Genomic DNA, 23,211 nt, shown 5'->3' on the forward strand with positions numbered 1-23,211 from the left:
TCATGGTATTACTTTTTGATTTTACCATTAATCCTTTTGTCGATAAATACAGTCTCCAGTAAGGAAGATCCAGCCAAAACAGGGTGACCACCAGTCATGAAAAATTTATGGAATTTGACTTGGTCCAGGAATAGTGGTGGTAAACATCTTTTTTTAAAAAAACATCTTAGAAATGTCATTAATGATTTCCCCTGCATTAAATTATTATCTAATTGATGACTTTACTAAATATTTCACCACATTCAGTAGAAACTCATTATATCATAAGATTTCGAGTTGTTGCAAAACATAATGTGGACAAGTATCTGTTAAATGATGTTAATAGCAAACAACTTGTGTACTTTACATTTATTTCACATTACTGTAAATGTGTTTATCACAATTAGATACGTAAAAATATGAACAAAGGGAATGTATTACCACATTTAGAAATAGAAATTGACCATGAAAACAATGATAGTATTAGGCGAATCATTAGGCATGTCAGAAAGGATTGGAATATTTCTTCTATCAAGTACAAGATTTTTAACGGCACAACAAACACCTTAATTGGATGTTACATTAACGATAATGACATGTTACTGATACGTGTTTATGGTAAAAACTCAGAGCTTTTTCTAAACCGAAGTAAAGAAATTGAGAATATTATGTTACTTAATCAACATGGGTTAGCTGCAGATATATTATGTACATTCTTGAATGGTTACTGCTACAAGTATGTTGTGGGTAGAGTGTTGATCGCTCCTGAGTTGAGTGATCATGTCTTATCAACACATTGTGCAAAGTTGTTGGCAAAGTTGCATACACTACCAATACAAAGCAATGCTGGATCAGAACTGTTTCCAACCATTTACAGATATTTGGAATTGATCCCTAAGAAGTTCAGTGATGGTAAACAACAGGATAGGTAAAATATTTTAATCTTAGGTGTTTTGTTTTGTGTGAAAAATTGATATGCTGCGTTTTACGTGCAGTCGACTCATAGTATTTGGAACTATTAAAAGGAATTAGAACAATGCTAGTGAGTTTGAGATATTAAATACTTTTCTTTCAATTAATAATAACTTGATTAAAACTTGGTTTTCTTTAAATAGAGTTTGTCATCATTTGATAGTTTCAAACAGAAATACAGGATGCGGTGGATATGTGGATATGTTGCAAAAAAAACTTTTGACTGACTTATGACTTCGTTTTCTTGCATTCATTTTTAATTCATTTTTAACTTGGTTTACAACCAAACGCTGCCTCAAAACTACATAAGAGAAAGTCAATATATAATTTTTTGCTGTGAGAGTATTTAATCCTAGCAAAGTGTAGCAATATCACTGGCAAAATCGTAAATAAGGCACTTGACAATGAATGAACTTTTAAATATAGATATCAGGATATCTATATTTCCTTGACAAACAATATTAACAAAAAGATTTTGTTGGGGTTTGTTATTATTGAAGAATACTATATTTTTGAAGTGTAGTGAAACATATTGGTTAATAAAATCTGTCGATGCCAAAACTAAAACAATTTAATTCATTGATAATATGGCCTGGAAAATATGCATAATTCAAATTTATCATGTTCACTAAACCTATACAGCATCAAAAAGCCAGAGATCAAAAGCCATGGAATAAAAATAAAAGTAATTTTACCAACTGTTGTTGCCAAAAATATATATATATAAATTAAGATAAAATTGTTTGATTTTAGATTTCTAAATAGCATACCTAACTTGGATGATCTGCGTAATGAGGTTGATTATTTTCAAAAATTAATACCAACACATTCTTACAGAGATGTTGTGTTCTGTCATAATGATATTTCCTGTGAAAATTTGGTTTATAACCAGGAAGAAGGTATCTTGGAATTTGCTGTGTATACAAATGTTTTTTACTTTGTTATAGCTCTTTCTATTCACATTGGCAATGTTAGCATCAGCATCGATTTTTTTCACTTTTTTTTCTACAAATTCTTATTCTTTCTTTAGATGTTTTGCATGCTATAGATTTCGAATTTAGTTTCCCCAATTATGCTGGCTTTGATATTGGGAACTTATTTGATGAATTTGCAGGTTGGTTCTCTTCACCATGTATTAACTATCATGGTTCTGTCTGTCTGTCTGTCTGTCTGTCTGTCTGTCTGTCTGTCTGTCTGTCTGTCTGTCTGTCTGTCTGTCTGTCTGTCTGTCTTGATTTAATTTGCAAAGGGCAGACTCACAGATGAAAATGTGTATCCTAACAGTAAGTCCAGTGATTAAATGTTACTCCCTGCTCTTGACGTTTAAATAAAAAAAATGACATTTAAATATTCGTAATCTCTGAAATCACAAGTACTTACAAATAGTAGTCCTGTGAAGTATGTTGGCAATGAATCAGTTGATTCAGTCTGGTTTCCCCAAAAAATATATAACACTGCATTTAGGTTTAGTATACATGATTTTGGGGTTGCCCCTAAGAAATGGCATCTTCTACATGTTTTAATTTTACAGGTGTCAGCGATGTTGACTATAGTTTGTATCCAACTCCAGATTTTCAAAAATGGTGGATTAAAATTTATCTATCTGAATACAATCGGTTAAAAGGTAAGTTGTTGAAAAATTGTGGGTTGTAATTGTGGACTATGTTTCTTTGCAGTGTGACAAAGCTACTAGTTTAAATTACTTTCAGGTAATATTATCACAATTACGGATGAACAAATTTATCAATTCTTCGTTGAGGTTAATCATTTTGCTCTGGTATGGTATTAGCATTTAAAATGTATTTTTATTTCTAAGATGATGCTATAGTTTCCACAGACTTTCACTTGTTTTTTATAAACGTCTGTTAGTATGTTCAGCTACAAATAACAAAGCGTTTTGCAGTTGCGGTTTTCACTTACATAAAACTGACATTATTATTTACTTTATTTATATATATATAAGGAATTTGAATAATAAAAAATGTGAAATTTTTAGATCAACGTATTAGCACTTTACATTTTAGATATCACATCTATTTTGGGGAATTTGGGCAATAATGCAAGCACATCATTCTGACATTAAGTTTGATTTTCTTGGGTAAGTTGCTTGCAATGTTATTTTTACTGTCCAAAAGTATATGATAGTTTGATTCGTAATAGGTGCTTTTAATTTGTAGATATGCTGTTACTAGACTATCTGAATATTTCAAAAAGAAGGATGATGTTTTAAGTTCCAGTTAATATCAATAAATGAACAATTACTTACAACCCTCAGAAACTTGGTTATGATATGTTGTTGGTGCTGTGTCATGAGTTCATGGTTAAATTATAAGGCATTGTTATGATTATCTGGTAGCAGTAGGTTGATATATTGTTTATTTTGTGATGGATTTTTTAATAGCGTTACTGAGTTATATCTACTGTTTTTTGATATGCTTGTGTAATAATACTAAGAATACAAAACCTGGCACCATGTTATACTAACAGTAAATGATGGAATGGAAAATCCATCAGATAATTTCAGGAGGATTTTTAAAAAGTAGAAAATAATTTTCCTCTTCCTATTATTTCTTGTCACTCATAACGGACAAAAAGACTTTTATCTTCTTTTGTTGTTTTTCCTGTTATTTAAAATGATTTCTTTTTATTATATTTTGTTTTTTCTTAATCATCCTAGCACAATTGTTTTTTTTAACTTTTCAAGTAACTTTCTAGTTTTTAATTCCTTTATTGTCAGTACTGCTCTGACAGTAGAGATACTGGTCTTACAGTAAACATCTTTCCTGGCAAAGCTGTGCAGAGCCAAATAACTGTACCATTTCTTCGTTCTAATTGTTCTTCCTGGATATGAATTTAAGAATATGATTTTTACTCTTTATTTTTAATTACCACTTCTATTATATTCTATTAGATGTAGGTGCTCGCAATTAAATTCCAAGGCCAAACAAAAGAGTCTGGAACCCCAATACGCCTTGCAGAATTCTATTTTTTTTATTTTTTCATTAATTTTTACTTCATGTTAGTTTGTTTAGCTTTAATAGGACTAAGCTAAATGACGATGTTGTCTATCCACACTCATTCTGCCACACCACAATTAACGAGAAGGGTAATTGGAATCTTTGCCTATCTTTGCCTTAAGGACTGACCATGCCAAACTTTTATTATAGTAAATATATCAAAGTCTAAGACAAAAGGTGACGAACACGAGTTTATTTTTTTTTTTGAGAATTATAATTAATGGTTCTCTCCTCGCTTCTATTTTCTTAATGCCATGTCTTAACGAATAAATGAATAAAAAGGATCCAGCTATTATCCTACTTCCGTCCTATCTCTTACGCGTGTCAGAATAAGTATGGAAGTTTTCCCTTAACAACTTTGAACTTCTTGCAGAGTAATTCAGATTAGTCAGAAGAATAATTACAATAAATGATTTAGGTGTAAATGACATCTAAATCATCCTGTAACATATTGCTCTCAACATCTATAAACAACTTCTTCATAATTTTGAGTGTGGTGCGTGTATGCGTTAACTTCTTCATGATGAATATATTTTTGGGATTATCTTGGTTTTCATCAAGCAAGGTCATCAACGATGATTCGATTTCTCTATAGAACTTCAACATGTTTTGGTTTTTTGCACGAACAATTTAAAGCTCCTCAACAGCACGGCATTTACGAATATAGTGTTGAATACAAGTACTTTTTACAGCCATTGGAGTACCCTGTGAGGTACTTGTCTAAAAGTATTAAAGTCATTCAAGTATAATTTAAGAAATACAAAGATAATCAGAAGACATAGAAAGATAAAGTGAACGTGAGTTTTGAGGCATTCCTCTTTATAGTTGAATTCAAAATGTGATATATTCACCTGAACACAAGCAGTGTTTGAATACATCATCGAGTTAACACTGTGCATCCTGGTAAGTGACAACTTCATACACCCCATACTCGTTTGGACTTTGATTCAATAATTCGATTTTTAAATTTAAATTTGAAATTTTTAATTTCGTTACAAAGTTGTTGATAATCGATTGCATATAAAGGAACCATCTAGACAATTATGAAATTCATGTCATCATTGATCAAAGTTTTTCCCGCCTCAATTGTCGTTGGAATTGAACATACTTGTCAATTGAGTCTGTTTGCATAAAACGTGTTAAGATGTGCTTCTGAATAAATGAAAGAAAAATATATACTAGTCGTTAGCTCGTGGAAAAATCCATGGGATCGCTCGTCCTTTATATATCACATGTTTTCGTTACGGGACCCGCTAACCCGTTTGAACACGCAGACAAAATACGGTTATTATAATAGAGATATATAATGCTAAATGAGTAATGATAAATATTTTTAAAATCAAGTCATCCCTTACCACAATAAAATAAAGACTGACAAAATATATATTTGTTTTTAAATAGCAAGGAAAATATGTTTGGACACTCACTAGAGTCTGATTATAGATTCCACTTTTCCATGCCATACAATCTATAAATGACGTAAATGAAATTATTTCCTCCATTTGTAATGAAATAAATTGGTCCAGCAATTGCATTGAGATAGCTGTAGAAGGTTTGGTTGGCGTTGATGGCCATAAATTAAATTCAGTCAACCTCATAAACTCTTGATTCACACATGCGAGACCACACTTCACATTGATAAAGGTGACCTGGAAAAATGATAAACCAAGTTTACCGCACATACCATTTTCTGAAACAACTGTAATAACCCGTGAATATTTACTAGGACAAATGCAGCAATGAGCATCTTGTAATTTGTCGGTAAAACTATACACCAACATTTTGAAGTGTGGCTACAATAAAAACAAAAACACCACAATAAAATTAAGTTGAACTTAATAAGGAATAAACATGAAATGTTTGTGTCTAAACAAAATATTTTCCATTGAGTTACGTATAAATCCACCAACTAATAACTAAACCATTAAATTTACTCCAACCATACTCAACGAAGAACATAAATAGATAGCCTACCATAGAGAGTCGGAGAAAACCTCTAAACGTGGAATCCTGCAAACACAGTATTTCTTAAAATGGCAATCAAGTAATATGCGATAAATAAACATTTTTGGATGTCTCATACTTTTTTAGTAGGCGTGTTAAACAGGACTAGTTCAAACTTGTGGTCTGAACGTGAAGTGCCGACCGAAGACCTCGTTTCTCATTTCTCACGTTAATTGCGGCATAGCTATATACCATGATTGCAAGATCCTGTGGTTAGCGATTTTCCCTGACTGATAGAGCTGTTTCGCTAAGGGTTTACTTTCTTTCCTTGATTTTTTTTTTACTAGCTTCCCTAATTTTCTGAAGCTGTAGAATGTGTGTAGTGGTTAATAGTAACCTTCTCAAAATGCGTATTCTACACAATGTTTATAGGAAAGTTGGTAGACCATGAAAGCATAGAGAAATAGTCTACAGATGGGCTAATAGATAGCTATAGCAAGCTGGAGTACCTTTAAAATAGCACCTTAAAACACAATATTTATGTGATAAACATCTCCACAATCTTGACAATTCCTAGAGAGTGAACCACAAGTTTTGCACCAAATAACTTCATTTAGAAAAAAATTACATTTAGTATACTTATGTTCAAGTAACATTTTGTATTTTGTAGCATAATTGCCAGAGATATCTGCTGATTTGACAGAATTCCAAGAGCAAAGCTCCTTCTCTTTATTTTTCGCAGCACCTTTTTCTCTTCACAACATCTCCATTCAATAAAAATTGGCACACATTATCTTCTTCGCAGTTGAATTGTTGTTGCTGTGAAGGCAGATTGTTGATATCGTGACTGTTTATGTGTGACGCATCTGCAGTATTAGCATTATCAGTAGTGCTGTTGTTGTCGTTGTTGGCGGTTGCTGACGACGTTGTTGACAAGCTACTGTTGGCTGCCTTGAATGATTTAAACACACTTGTTGTAGATCCATTTCTCAGAGTTGTTCGAACGATCCGAGAACCTTTCCTTTTAGATTTTCCAAAAGGCATTATTATTCAACTTTAACCAAAGAGCAGCCAGGAGCCAGCCAGTAAAAAATTCTAGGAACTTTGTATTAGACCACTATTCAATACTTACACAGCCCACCAACAACCAGAAGGACAGCGCATACGATACCTAGCTGAGCTATGATATTTATCGATCTCCGTTTTACAGCGGAACACGGTATCTATCATATACAGTTTACCAAATAGGGTGAATTTTATCCTTATTTGCATTCCTGAGCATAGTTTTCAACAAAGTTTTTTATGCAAACATAAAACATTGCCATTGGCATATGTTTTTTACTTAAATGTGTTAAAGGATTTTTTGTTGTTGACATATTTTTGTTTAAAAGTTTTCACTGCTAGATCAATATAAGCCATAGTCGGAGATGTTAGACTTTACGGTTGCTTCATAAATAATGTTTTTTCTTACACATTTATTTTTAACTGGACATTGTTTCTTTTTATTGCAATTACAATTTCTATCCATTACTGTCATTGATGACTTGGTTGTTGTGGATATTTATATAGGCTTTTATGTTTTTTGTGCAGCTGTAAGAAACTTTTACGTTGTTGCGATTAAATATTTTGTGGAGCTTGTTTTGTTTCGAGAGGAGTTTATAAGAACCAAGAAAAACTTTCCGATTTTCGTAGGCACATATACATTATAAGGGGGATTAAACCATATTATATTTCGTTTTCGTGTTTTATTTTTATCTTTTCCAAAGTTTAAAACAGCTTTCTTTCGTTTTTGGTAAATGCTCCGCATGGATTTTCGTAGCAGCTGTGTCGAAATTTGATGATGCATCTTTTTCCGAGAACTGGTCACAATTTTTTTGTTTCGGCCTGTTTAATTTGATACACTTTAGAGCACAATGCTGAATGGAAAACCCACGATCACTCATTATTTCATGCTCCTATGCAACAAAACAAATGGCTTCTGTTTTTTTCCTGCTTATGGGTTTTCGGAAGACATTAAAGAATTTTATCTCATAATTTGAGGCACGTTGGAATTTAAATTCAGTGGCATCAATGACTAAATCTGTTAAACCGTGGCCAGTTTCAATCAAACTTTTAGGCATTTTCTTTGATAAAAAACCAGAAGGTGGTTTTAAGTCAATTTCATTGAAAATACCAGCAACAAAAATTACCCAAATAATAAAAATCCGTTGCATGGCGCTTTTAGATAATCTATAAAAATGCCAATTAACCTTGATGTACACCATGACGGCAAATAGTCAGGACAGCTAGTAAATCTGTTGCCTTATTTAGTGACATGTTTTGTGACGGTGTGTGGCAACAGTCAGGATATGGGATCAAGTGAAAGTAAGGCATGAGACAGTCTAACAACTTGTTAAATTGGGACAATGTTAAACCACATAAATTTTGAAACAGCTTGTTAAATTGGGACAATGTTAAACCACATAAATATTGAAACAGCTTGTTAAATTGAGACAATGTTAAACCACATAAATTTTGAAACAGCTTGTTAAATTGAGACAATGTTAAACCACATAAATTTTGAAACAGCTTGTTAAATTGGGACAATGTTAAACCACATAAATATTGAAACAGCTTGTTAAATTGAGACAATGTTAAACCACATAAATATTGAAACAGCTTGTTAAATTGAGACAATGTTAAACCACATAAATATTGAAACAGCTTGTTAAATTGGGACAATGTTAAACCACATAAATATTGAAACAGCTTGTTAAATTGAGACAATGTTAAACCACATAAATTTTGAAACAGCTTGTTAAATTGGGACAATGTTAAACCACATAAATTTTGAAACAGCTTGTTAAATTGGGACAATGTTAAACCACATAAATTTTGAAACAGCTTGTTAAACTGGGACAATGTTAAACCACATAAATTTTGAAACAGCTTGTTAAATTGGGACAATGTTAAACCACATAAATTTTGAAACAGCTTGTTAAATTGGGACAATGTTAAACCACATAAATTTTGAAACAGCTTGTTAAATTGAGACAATGTTAAACCACATAAATATTGAAACAGCTTGTTAAATTGAGACAATGTTAAACCACATAAATTTTGAAACAGCTTGTTAAATTGAGACAATGTTAAACCACATAAATTTTGAAACAGCTTGTTAAATTGGGACATGTTAAACCACATAAATTTTGAAACAGCTTGTTAAATTGGGGCAATGTTAAACTACATAAATTTTGAAACAGCTTGTTAAATTGGGACTTACCTTATGTTAAACCACATAAGGAAGTAATTGACATATCATTATAAACGTATTTTTTTGTTATTATTTACCAATAGCTTGTTTTGAAATTTCATTGTTGCAAGTTCCTTTTTTAACCTGGTGTTTTTTTCTTGGGATTTGGTAAGCTCTTTATTTAGTCTTAAAATTTCAGCATTTGCTTTTTTTCCCATTTTTTTCTGTATTGCAACTTTTAGAAGAGATATATGTACTGTGTTTTGTTAGGTTTCTTCGTGTTTTTGATGAGGATGGAGTATTTATATTTTGGTTCATTATATTTCTAGCAGTCTCGAACTTTTGTTTAGCATTTCTTAATCTTTTTTTGTGAAGTTCTGAGCCGGATTTTTTTACCAAATTTATAGCATTCTCATATTTCTGTTGAGCTTTTCGAAATTTCTTTCTGAAATGGATTTATGGATTTTTTCCCACAAGTAAAACATTAGTGCCCATTCTTCCGGCCTATGAATTTAGCTAATAGCCTTTTCAAAATGCTAACCAAGCTGGACATTAGGGGGTTAAATGAACGGGGTAACAAGGAATTTTCTTTTTCAAAGTTTTGTTTTTATTTCCATCCTGTCCATTCGACCGAGGATGATACACCGCCGTTTTTTCCCTTTTAATCCCTTTTTTTATATATCTCGTCATCTAACTAAACAAACGGTAAATGTAAGAATCATGGTAACACCAAAACACATTTTGTTTGCAAGATTAATGTCATTTTTAAATAAAGATTTCGTTAGTACTTTGTTGTTAAATTTCCATTATCTGTTAGTGCTGCCTTTGGTATACCAAAAGTTGGTACAACTTTATCATGCTGATGGCATGCTTATTAGGTAATGCGTAGGCAAGAGGCCATTCGGAAAGTAAGTTAGTACATGTTTACATGTATTTATTCCCTCTCTTGCTGGCGTTTAAGGGTCCAACGAAATCAATTTCAATTAATTCCCACAACTTTTCTTGTTTTTCCAATTTATATGACCGTTGTACTGTTAGGCCAAAATTACCACTTCACCATATTCGATGAAAAAGAAGCATGAATTCCACCACTCTACCACAACTGCCTTCATGACATCCTTTGACTGTGTGGTGAAATTTTAATTTATCTAAAATTTTCACCATGCCATTGTACAAAGTGACTATGGTTGGAAACCTGGGTAACCTGTCTTGGAAAGTCGTGCATTTTGAAAAACAGTAATTCACAAATTTCGCTTATTCGCCTCCAGATATAGCTGTTTCAAGATGCTAACCAGGCTGGACATAAGGGTTAAAAAAAGGGTAACAAAGACTTTCTTTTTCAAGTTTTGTTTGTATTTTCATCCTGTCCATTCAACGCTGGATGATACACTACCGTTTTCTTCTCTTCAATACCCATTTTTTTATTTATCTCGTTCAGCTAAACAAACAGTAAACGTAAGAATCGTGGTAAAAACAAAAAAAAATTGTGCACAAGACTAATTTCATTTTTAAATCTTGCAAAAAGCGAGCCTGTATGTTTTTTGCAAAGATGCACGGGTATGAAAGAAAAAAATAAGTTATTTTTATCAGAGGTTTTTTACTTCTTCCAGTAATTTTTTTTTCAATGTTGTCTGACAGGAAGTAAAATCGTCCATCATATACGCAGGCAATGAAAAAGAAAGTTTTGAGTTTTTGTCCAAACGTATGACACAATTACGTTTCACTTTGTCACTGGCGCCAAGTACATATTGGTTCTCGCTCTTGTTAAACCATCGTCCTACAAATAGACGTTGTTGTACATTAATGACAAGAAACAACCAAAATATATCGTCGCTTAATGGATCGGTGGATATCGGCAGAACATCAAGTGCTTTTATGTACTCCATACATTTCATTAGTAAAAAAATAATTCAAAATATAGAATTTTGAAAATTGAGTATATTTATGCTGTGCAGCATGGCAGTAACTTACTTTCGAAGAGTTGAGGTGGCTTTTTGGGTTACTGCTATTACTGCTATTAGATTACGTAATCAGAGAAAAAGGTTCTTTCTAATACTGAAATAAAGAACATTAAAAAGCCTTTTATAAGACTGTCGCACTGCTTGGTCAAAATTAACCCTCACCATATGCGATGAAAAAAAACATGAATTGCACGACTCTACCACAACTGCCTTCATGACATCCTTTGACTGTGTGGATAAATTTCCACCATACCATTATACGAGGTGACTTTAAACGGTAACAGTGGTTTTATTTTAATGCAAAGTCCTACATGGCCGCCATGTAGGACCATTTTTATTCACTTTGCCAAAAATGTTTCATGCTATTGTCGTTCAGCTTGCCTGGTCTGCCATTATTGTGTTAATAAGTTCTACTAACTCCGTAATGTTCAACTAATTATATCAATGTTAGCCACACTATATAATGAAAAAAATGAGAAAAATGTTGACACACATATGCCAGTGATGGTATCTTTGACAATCTGAAAATCAAAGAAAAATCAAGTTTGTTTGTAGTTTGTATAGGACATTACAACTAATAACAAAATTAGCAATGATAAAAAGGGGGAAGGTTTTTAGCACAAAATTTATATTCTGGTCTGCATTTTGCACGCTTAAACAAAACTTTATTTTATTTAACGATAAGATACATCAGCGTTTGTTGTTTGCGATACCATTTTGAATTTCCCGTGTTTGCAATGCACTTCAGGATGGTCGGGGTATCTGAGAAACCAAACATTACAAGATTATAGCCATTTTGGAGCTTGTTTATACTTGGATTTTTGTAAAATGGGAATTAATGATCGCTGTGCTGTTGGAGCTTGTAATAATTCTTAAAAATATAAGGAAGAATACACCTATTTAACATTACCAATTTTTTAAAACAGTTAAAACAAACATGGATTACGATTTAATATCTGTCGGAGATTTGAAGAACTACTTGAGAAATTTAAGGATAAGTGGAAGAAAGGAAGAACTAATGGCTCGAGTGTTTTCAGCAGCTGAGAACTTCGTCCAGCCTGTGAAAACTGCTCAAGAAGTAGAGAGTAATTTAAAAGAGGAGTATCAGAAGAAACTGAAAATAAACGATAGAACACTTCCAGTTCCTTTTAAAATACCTCACGGTTGGATGGATGAGCAAGAAGGAATAAAGTTTTGGCCCATGGTGTTGTATCCTGACATCTTTAGCTACCTTATGTTTTATCCATCAGAATTAGGTAGTTCAGATTTAAATGATTACAAAAACTCAAAGGCATATAGCTATTATAAGTCTGGATGGCTTCAACCTCTCGCCTATCATGATTTATCGGGAAGTAATTTTTGCATTTTGAAAGGTACATGCAGAAAGTCACAAGCGATTAACGATCCTTTCCATAAACTATGGTTAATTCTGGAAAAAAGTGGTAAAATAATGTCGTGCCATTGTACATGCATGGCTGGAATGAGCCAGACATGTAATCATGTTGCGGCTGCTTTATATCGCATAGAATATCTGCTGTCAGAGTTGGACTTACAAATACAGCTTGTACAAGCACCGCTAACGAGTGGCTTCCTAACAGAAAGCAAGTAGCTCCAACTAAAATTAAAGACTTGAATTTTAGCAGAGATAACTTTTCAGACAGAGGAAAGAGAAAACGCCCTTTAGTATCGACACCTAAAAAGAACTTTGATCCTCTTCAACATTGTGGCGAGAAATTACTTTCTCTTAACAAAATAGCTGACGAATTAAAAGAAATTATTCCTAAAAGTATTTTATTTACTGCTGTACCAAAACCAGAAATTGACTTTGTTAGAGAGTGTTTAAGTATTTCTGATGTAACTCAACCATCAAACATATACAGTATAAGTGACATACTTGCAACGTCAAAAAAAAAAACTGAATTTGAATGCAATCTAGTGGCATTTGTAACACCCGAGAAAGTTATTCATATTGAAAAATTAACCCGAGGACAAAGTGAGGATACTGGTTGGTATAATTTTAGAAAGCATGTGATCTCTGCCTCAAAAGGCCATGAAGTTTTAACAAAAATGAAAAAAGTTAAATCAGGAGGTGGAGGATCCGTTAATATCTGGGCATTAAACCAGAAAGTTTCAGGCATGTCATTTATTAGCCCTAATATACCAGCACTAAAACATGGCCGTACAATGGAAATAAATGCTGTTAATGCATTTAAAGACAACTTCTTACAAGGGCATAAAAATGTGAAGGTTTTAGAGTGTGGCTTGCATTTAGATAAAAACACACCTTACATTGGTGCAAGTCCAGACAGAATAATAACATGTGATTGTTGTCTGCCAGCATGTTTAGAAGTAAAATTTTCTTTTTCGATTAATTACACGACGCCAAAGGATTTAAACGTAAAACTACCCTACTTGACGCACATGGAAGAAAAAACAATATTAAACAAAAACCACAAATATTACACACAATGTGTTATGCAAATGGGAGTAACTGGCTTTTCCCAATGTCATTTTGTGGTTTGGAAACCTCATGGGATGGTGCACGACATTATAAACTTTAGCCTGAAGTTTGGAATTCTATGAGAAAAACTTTTATAGAATATTACCACACATTTTATTTAAAATCCTTATTTTCAGGATGATTTATTTTATATGCATTATCGAAAATTATTTTTGTATATATTTGTCTGTTTAGAAATTAAAGTTTGAAGAGCATATTTATCTTTCTTTGATTTGAACATGCTTTACAAATACATTCAACCAATTTATTTAAATTCCATCTGTAGCCTGATGTTTCTGCGTTAAAATGACCATGTGTCTTCTAATCAAAATATTCCCTTAAGAAAGGTATTTGACATAGGCTACCTCTCATTTAGGCATTAAGTACATACAGTATTTTTTTGTATTTCTTTAAACGTTCTATGTATAGGTATTCTGATAAATTTTATTGTGGCCTCGATTTTCCGACACTTACGGCCATTTTAACTATTTCAAGTAGGTAGGCGAGCCCGAAATGTTAGAATGAGTGCGAATGTAAACAAAGGGAGATACGAGTAGATAACAATAATTAAAAAAACAGAATAACTCATACAACTTTTTTTGGTAAAAATATTTACAAAACAAGCAAAAAATGTGAAAAAAGAAAATTCACAAAAGTGTCCCAGTGGTTTTTTCTGGTTTCTTTTTAATTAATACAGGCTTTAGGTTACATAATGCAGCACAGCATTTAACTATATGATCTGCATGCTGTAACATTGTAACAGGCAACACTCCCTTGAGTATGCGGTAAAACTTAATTCTGTTAATTGCTCGCTCAACATGAATCCTTAAATTGGCTACATCTTTAGTTTTTTTACATTCAGCACTTGTCATCTGACTTTTTACACGTGCACCTGGTGGAACAACTAATTTGCAAAAACGTAACATTAATTCTTCTTTGATTTGAAATCCACGATCTGCTATAACTTCATCATCCCTTTTTAACAAATCATAAAATCTAGAGTCATTTGTAATAAATTTATCAGACGCGCGCCCACCATAACAATCAGCTAAAAAAGTTATATATCCAGAAGGGTTAATACCAACAAGAAATTTTAAAGTATTGTGATGTTTATAGTCTGACCAAGTAGATGCTTGATTTGTTAAGGATTTTGGTCTGTCAATGAACACCTCAGCACAATCAATTATAACCCGACATTTGGAATAACCTGCTTTGGCAAATGTTTTTGGCAAGTTATCACGAATGACTTCTCTTGGCAGCCAGACAACAATTGCATCACCCAAAACTCTACTTATAATTCTAATCCAAGTTACGAATACTGTGGGGGCTATTTTTTTATTAAAAAAGTGTCGGACGGAAAAATCGATACTTGAATAGGCTATAAAAAACAATCTGCAAATAATTACGGTTTCCCTATGCGTTTATTCTATTGCCTGAGGGCTGGTTTAGTTTGGGTAAAAAGGATGTGATCATACTAGATACTGACGGGGAAGGATTTAGAGTTTGATTTTAGTGTCGGACGAAATCGATAAAAAAATAACTTTTGAAAATTTCGATTCACTACACGTTTCTATCGAAAGTAAGAGAAAGAAAGATGCAGTAGAGATATGTATTTGTACTGAAACGTTCCTCTTTCTTTTGAACAGTATTTGGAAAATTTTACAATTTTTGAACTTTGTATATTAACAAATTTCTTCAGCAATGGAATAAAGTGTCGGACGGAAGCTGAATTTTAGTTTCGGACGGAAGAAAATAAATGTATCTATTCTCGCAAAAAAACATGACAGAACGTTGATTTATATGGAAACGCAATTAATTCAAGAAATTATCTATAGATGAGTTAGGTTTGTCCAGTTTAAATTGAACTTTTAAAAATCTTCCGTCCGACACTAAAGTAAGAAAATAAATAGAGCTTTTTAAAAATGAATGTTAGCTCGAACTTTAGTTCAATCTTTAAAGAAAAACAAAATCATCGTAAATAAATGCCAAGGAACATCATAAATAACTTCATAAAATACAGTTTTGAAGGCTGCAGTTTCGTTCGTTAGGATAAGAATATTAACCTTTTTCCGTCCAACACTAAAATAAAAAGACAAGTTTTTATCTAGTTTTAACGGAGAAAAACAATTCATCCAAGTCCACCTTAAAACTGGGAATAACTAGACATAAAAACATTCTTCGTGAAACCAATTTTTGCAGGATGGACATTCTAACCAATCCGTAGTGTTATCTGAATGATAGGAAGCAAAACACTTTGCACATTGGTTCTCTTCAACTGTAGTCGAAACGTTATGATCACAGATCAAGCCACCAGCCTTGCTGTACCAATGAGTGTAATACGGCTCCTCATCAGCAGCAGTTTTGTAAAATGCAATTGAGGAATCACCACGTTGGTTGATTGAACTCTCAAACTTGTGAATCTTGAGGGTTTCGGGGATGGGAGAAGCGGCTTCTATACCTTCCGGCTCCGTGATTTCCGACTCACTCGGCATGTAGACAGTGATCACAGATGGAACAAACTGCGAGGCAGCTTCGGCAAATTCTTTCGGGTTGTAAATCACAGCCTTGTTTGATTTCACCTTCCGAAAAACGACATTTTTTAGCGTACCTCCAACCCCATCCATCGGTCCTTTTCCGTGGTGACGCTCATTGTAGAACCAACTCAAACTTTTAGCAGCGAGGATGGTAGCAGATAGAATCTTGAACACGAAACGCGAACGAAATTGGGAGCCCATTCCATCACTCCAAACGATTAGGCGATGAAATTTCCGTTTAGTCCATTCTTCAGCAATCTCCACAACTTGTTTCAAGGAGCTCATCGAAGTTATGCGATTGTGATCTGAACTTTCGGTAATAACGACAATGCTTTTATGATCTAGCTTTTGCTCTTCGTCCAGGAAATAACAGCATGATGTAAATAAGGAGAAGCTCTGGTGACCAAAATAAGCGCTCTGAATTTCGTCTTGCTGATCGTTCTTATAAATAGCTTAAAGAGCAATGGAGTGACATTATTTATTTTAGTGTCGGACGGAAAAAAAGGAATCGCTTTAAAATAGTCTTCACATTGAAAAATCTTGACAAGTTATGGATGTATTATCTGTGTTTCTTTTCTCCGAAAGGGTTTAATTGATACTTAGCAACAATTTCGGTTTTAATAAGCTTTCTTATAAACCGTGAAAAATATTCAAAGTTTTGTGTTTTTAGAAGTTCTTGAAATTATTCATTTTTATTGGACGCACTTTAATTAAAACAGCTTTATTTCAATCTATTTTTTTAATTATTTATCTTTTTTTTGGACAGTTTTTTAATCCCTCCTCCAACTCAAACAGATTTGAGACGTTCAAAAACTTCTTTTTTAAAAAGAAACGCCGGTAAAAGGCTATAATGAAAATTTCCGTCCGACACTAAATTTTTCAAGAGAGTTGTACAAATGGTGCAAAATGTACGAAAAAGTAGGACCTGCCTTGGTATTAAATGTTATTTTCCCATAGCATAAGCCTAATTAAAACTAAATCAAATGTTAACGGGTGTTTTTGTAGACTTTTTATTTTTGACCTAAATGATGACCAATTCTCAAATAGCCCCTGTGGAACATGTTGATGGTGGTATATCAAAACGATCTGCGAGGTCCTCTGTCAGTAAGCCCAAACGAAATTTCATCAGAACTAACAAAACTCATCACGCTGTTTAACTTTTTTACATGTTTAGTTTTACGCTTTATTGCGAAAGCAATACAAACTAAACGGTCGCTGACATGAACATTCTTCATGGTTAACTTCGTGAATTTCACTTCTTCCATTTTCGTAGCTTCTTAGTGCTATTAAAACAGCCAATAACAGCACAATTTACACTTGGCATGATAAATAACTCTTGAAATAAAAGATTTTATGCAGATAGATAAATTTAAGCGTGTTGCTTATACTTTGTTTTCATCAAGTTTAACTAAGAAGAACACAAGGAAAATTTTATCAGGCACCCCTTCTTAGAACCCAGTTCCCTTCCCTAGCGCGGAATAATCGCGCGTAGTGTTAAATAGGTGTATTGGTAAAAATAACAGCCATAGTTTATTAGTTAAGAAAAAATAAAACGAGTTTGAAAGTTAAAAAAGTATTTATTTAAGCTTTCTGTACACTAAGTACATCTTCAGACTATATAAACAACTAAAATCAAATTTACATACAGTTAAAAAGTCTTTAAGAAAAGCTCAAGGGACCTCATGTTACACCATTTTTAAATAAGCGTATAAACTTGATATCTAATTGATCATTAATCGTAGGTGTGAATTTTCTTATAAAAAATGCCTCCAATATTTTACGTTTTCTATTGTGAGATGGAGCGGTGCTTAACACCCTTCACGAAAAAGCATGTCTAGCTTCAAGAACGATGTGTCTTGCTGACCAAGCATTATCTAAACTTAGACCTTTAACTGTACATCCCAAGGCTTACGTTAGTGGAAATCTAGCCCTTCGATATCATGGTGATGAGACAGACTTTATATAAATCAATGTCTCATGATGTTTGGTTGGAACCAATTATTCTCCTTTGCTTTGATATTTCACTTGTATTATTCACTTGTTGCTTTTAAGCCAGCTTTTCCGTCATCTAATCTTATGTATATTACCATAATTTCCCCTTTTACCAATTTAAAATGCTGCTTAACCATACCAAACTTCCCATTAATCTATCAGATATGTTCACAGTAGCAGTGATCATTAGCTCCCACCTTAAGTTGTAGTAACAATGCAAGGTCACCAGTCTCTGACTGTCTACGGTTTATTACTTGTGTTATATCATTGTTCCCGCCCCTGCAGGGCCGACAATGCTGCCCGATAAGGGGGAGGTATTGTCGGCCCTGCCTTGCATATGATACATCTCTATCGTGTTTTCTTTATTTCCATCGAATTTTTGTGCTGCTACTTTTTGTAAGTGTACTTAAGCTGATAAAAGTTGCACCGTTCTTTATTGTCTTTTTTTATCTTCAAATTTTTTGTTGTTGTTTTTTACAACCAATATATTTTCTGTAACAGTTTAATTTTAAATTGAAATCAATAAAATTGATATAACAATCTTCTTAAAGTTACATTTTGTCACCATGTAAAAATTCTACAGCAAAAAAAAAACATGATTTAAACGAATCAGATATGTCATAAGCTTTGTCATCAATCTCTTGTGGTAACTTTTCATCAGTGCCACCCTTTGCTTAAATTGAATGACGCACTTCTTGTTATCTGTTGCTACAGTAGAGCGCCTAAGCTGAACAACTACATGTTTAACAGTAGATATGACTCAGTTGGTGATTAGTTGTATTGTTATGTTTTACTTCTAGTTTTTTATTGTGTATTTTTTCTGTATTGTTCTAATCAAAACTGTAAATTACTGCATTTTTTCTATGTGAAGAATATGTGCACCTTAAATATAATTCCGTAGGATAAGACTGTTCAAACTGAAACAGATTTCATTGTTGTAGTTTTTTTCTGTGTTGGTTTATTTATTACTATGTAAACTTGCTTTTTTTATTTTAATACAGTAATTTTGTAACATTCTATTGGTAAAAAGCATAGCTATAGTGTATTAATTTTAAGAGAGCGCACGTAAATTCAGAAGCTGTATTCTAAAAGTTTTGTTTTGAGAATTTTTTTACAAATATTTTAATATATAAAGCATTTTTATGTCAGTATATTACCAATTTACTGTACCAATTATTTTATTTACAAAATAACAAAAAATTTAAAAAGAAATTATCCGTATATTAATATGTGTTCCTCAAGATCTAAATAACAGAATATTTTAACTGCTAATTTTATATGCCAAAAATTCTTAACTGATAGCTATTTTCAATCGGTTTATACGAGAAATCCGCTGCCGTGATCGGGCTTTATACAACACGGTATAACTTTTAATCTCATAGCAACCAAAATATTTACTATAAATGTAAGCAACTTCGCCAGTGGATTGGTATCATAGCTCGCTACATACAGACACAAAAATCAACTTACAGTAAATCCAAAACCTCGCATCACTCCGCTAAGAAACAGCAAGGAAATTTGTGTGATAAGACTCTTCTTCTAAGGAAGAATAAACTTTGGTTCAAAAAAAGTTTAAAAAAATTCTATGTGGATATTCGAATGTTTTGTTTTCTTTTTGCAGTTGTGTTTGAAAAATTGATGCAATGAAATTCAAATCGAACGTTTTCTTTCTTTATCAAAACCTGGCTTTTACAACCTCTTCACAAGTAAATCTTTGGAAAATAATCCTGCTTTCTACAAACGAAAATCAGATAATAAATGCGATATAAAATGTTTCTGTCAGCGTGCACAAAAAAATCCGCACATACACCAAAATAAATATTTTTTCGATACCCTATCATAGCCAAATTCTCCAAAGAGAATAATTTCCGGCAAAATTTCCAAATTAGCAGGAAGACATCAATAGTTGTACCACCAAATATTACGCAAACTTTATCTCGATACCGTTTAAACTCATAGGTCTTTCTACCTAACTATATTTAGGCAAGGAACACAGCATCACCAGAAAATTAGTGGACGGTCTGGTAAGAATTACAAACAGAAATTTGTGCGTGGCTTTAAAGTTAAGATATGGTTAACATCAATGTTTAAATGTGTCATAAAATGGACTTAAAGAAGAGGTGAACTGCGCACGGCACGGCTGCTGAATAAAAGTTTACGATGACAGTGTTGATTTGAAGACCGAACCGATTGGCTTGGTTTGCTCCATAATAATTGAATTTACATGTTTTAGCCATCAAAACAAAACGTTTTGATATTAAAAATATTCGTAAAAAAAGAGCTGTTAAAAATACCAGTTTTGTTTACATCTTTGTGAGTGCTAAAGAATTTATAATTGAGTATTTTTGCACATTTGCCGAAATTAAACAAAATTAAAAACAATGCAATATATTTCTTCTTTGTGTGATGGTCACAGCTCAATACGCACAAAATGATGAATCTATGTTGAACAACATGTGACGAACATCTTTATTAGTTTTGAAATATAGTTATTCAAAGTAGTTATTTTACTACATTTTAGGATCTATGCCACCTATACTACCATCACCGCCGCCAGCACTACCTACAACGCAACCACAAACAACAACAAAAACACCGCCACCCAAGACACCCCCACCTATAACGCCACCAACACCAACACGGAGCCACCATCAAAATTAACATCCCAACACTTTCAACACCGACACCTACATAATCACCACCACTAAATTTGGAAAACAAACACGACGCTTTTAAGGGAACTCATGGACGAGTCATTGATGATATCGAAGAGTAAAAGATGTTCTTTTTTTAAATCCCAATTATGTCTAAGAAAAAGTTATATATAATTATATATTTATATTTAAATTTTCTCCAAAAATTGTGTTTTGTAACAGGGTTATTCTCAATCAACTACTAAGGTAATAACTACTTTGATCACAAATAAATCTCTTGTTTCACAACAAGGGTCAAGAAGGGTCTATATATAATTCTAACAACATTTTTAGAGAATTCTCATGGTTGTTTGAGGTGAGTTTTAAATAGGTTTTAAATGTACTTACCAGTAAACATCAAAAATAAGATCTTGGACTTGAGATAACCAAGAATATTTTACTTGTTATAATGGGAAAAGCATTTTATGTTTAAACTTAACAAATATCTGTAATGAACAACAACAATTTTTTTTTCAATGTTTTGAGTCTCTTTTCCAATCATGCTAGCTTCGAACGATGAAGTTTGTTTTGATGAGATGGCGCGAAATTTAAATAAATATACAGACCGGAAACATTCAATAACAAATCGAACGCGCAATATGGTGGCTTCATCTGTATTCACGAATCTCTTCTTTATTTACCTTTACTCACAAAGTAAATATCAATTTGTTAAGTAGTTTAAAGTAATAAAATATGTTCGTCACATGTTGTTTAACATTTTTTGCTATTTTGATCTTTAACTTTTTCTTGATTCATCATTTTGTGCATATTGATCTGTGACCATCACAAAAACGGATAAATATATTGCATTGCATTTTAATTTAGCCACCCGTTTCGCAAATGTGTAAAATACTTAAGAATGAATAGTTCACCACTCACAAATGTGTAAACAAATCTGTCATTTTTAACAGACTGTTGTATATATCTCTACGATTTTTTTTTTAATATCAAAACATTCTTCGTCTTCGTTTCTAAACTTTTTTTGGTATGATGTCTGAAAATTGATTTATCATGGAGTAGGACAAGCCAGTCGGTCTGGTCTTCAAAACCAACACTGTTATCATAAACTTTTATTCAGCAGCCGTCCAATGGTTGCTTGCGTGACGTAGTATTCTTAGGAAGAAAAACAATTTTGATATTGCTATGGTTTCCAATTCAGCTCTCTTGGTACACTGTTGCGTTATCCAGGGACAACATCGCCTTTACTCAAGAGTGATTTGAAGAAGCAACCGCTTTTATCGAATTCCCAAATGTCCTTCAAATCATATTCTCTGCATAGCTTTTTCAGGTCAGCGAATTCTTTATCCAGCTCATTATTACTTTAGGCGATTGTGCAACAATGCCACATTTTTTAAAGTAATTTTTAATCGTACCGTGAGAAATCATATACTCTGCATAGCTCTCTCAACCTCTCTATCTATGATTCTACAGTGGTTTCTGACACGTCCAGAGACTCCCAAGATATTTGTTTCTTGCAAATACTATTTGTCAATTTCCATTTGTCAAGCCAACCATCCGATGCCTTAAAATCTGCAAGAAAACGTCTCAGGATGACTTAATGTGCGTGGCCAGTGATATAAATGTCCAAGGCCTCGCTTTCTTGTACTAAGCGTAGAGTATTTCGTTGATCGCTTTGTCGTTGTCCGCTAAGTAGAGTGTCTGCTATTTACAAAGATGCGTGTTTGGTTTTGACCGTGGTTTTGCCGGTTTAAAGGACTTTGCCCGTTTATTGGTGTCCTTAATTGGAGAGCTGACTGTATTTTAACAAATAAATTTCATTATTAATATACTAGATACTGGCATTATAAGAACTGATTTAACTGACCGTTTGCTGATGTTTTTACGAACTGACAGTTCATCTGAAGCGTTAGCACAGTAGGTACGCTCGCGGCGGAATTTAAGCAATCTTGCCCAGTGTTGAAGAATGTTTTTTCTCAAAGTCAAAAGAAGTCATTTATCACATTTATTACGCCAAAGATCAAGACCATTTCACTCGCGTCCCAGAGCCAAGCGTTTTACTGGTAAAAGCAAAGGAACCCGATATTATCGGAAGATTATCTCTAAATTCATGTTGGTATGAATGTTCGACGCAGCTGTATCAACAAGAACAGACTGGTCCTTTTAGAAAGTCAATAAAGTGTAGTTTTTGAAACTGTATTGTCTTCTTCAGCGCCTGTTAAAGGGTTGGTATCAAAAAATGTCTAATTCGTCCTAATTTTTAAACAAAACGCTAGCTCAGCGGGAACACTCGCGTAGCTTAAGCAGCCTTTCAAAGTTTGGGAATATATTGTTTCTCGCAGTCTAAAGCCTTTGTATGATAAAATCATTACCCGAAAGTTCAAAACCATTTTAATCCAATCGCCCAGTCAACTGTTTTACCGGTATAA

General features: G+C 33.1%; 1 protein-coding gene across 4 annotated transcripts; it reads left to right on the forward strand.

The window, feature by feature from the left end:
- The first annotated feature begins 153 nt into the window (after window positions 1-153).
- On the forward strand, window positions 154-20,962 carry LOC130614584 (ethanolamine kinase 1-like). Of its 4 annotated transcripts, XR_008975911.1 has the most exons (9): window positions 154-907; window positions 1,705-1,850; window positions 1,982-2,065; window positions 2,483-2,575; window positions 2,661-2,728; window positions 2,976-3,049; window positions 3,129-3,309; window positions 20,115-20,155; window positions 20,653-20,962. XR_008975911.1 is itself a non-coding variant. In XM_057436010.1 (7 exons), exons 1-7 carry the CDS (start codon window positions 399-401, stop codon window positions 3,190-3,192), a joined length of 1,038 nt encoding a protein of 345 aa, XP_057291993.1. In that variant the 5' UTR covers window positions 154-398; the 3' UTR covers window positions 3,193-12,062. The 4 variants fall into 4 exon arrangements, 1 of the variants encoding a protein (XP_057291993.1); XR_008975913.1 differs by lacking the exon at window positions 20,115-20,155 and having other exon boundaries at window positions 3,129-3,313; XR_008975912.1 differs by lacking the exon at window positions 20,115-20,155.
- Window positions 20,963-23,211: the final 2,249 nt, after the last annotated feature.

Source organism: Hydractinia symbiolongicarpus, chromosome 11, assembly GCF_029227915.1.
Source record: "Hydractinia symbiolongicarpus strain clone_291-10 chromosome 11, HSymV2.1, whole genome shotgun sequence".
Taxonomy (NCBI): Eukaryota; Metazoa; Cnidaria; class Hydrozoa; order Anthoathecata; family Hydractiniidae; genus Hydractinia; species Hydractinia symbiolongicarpus.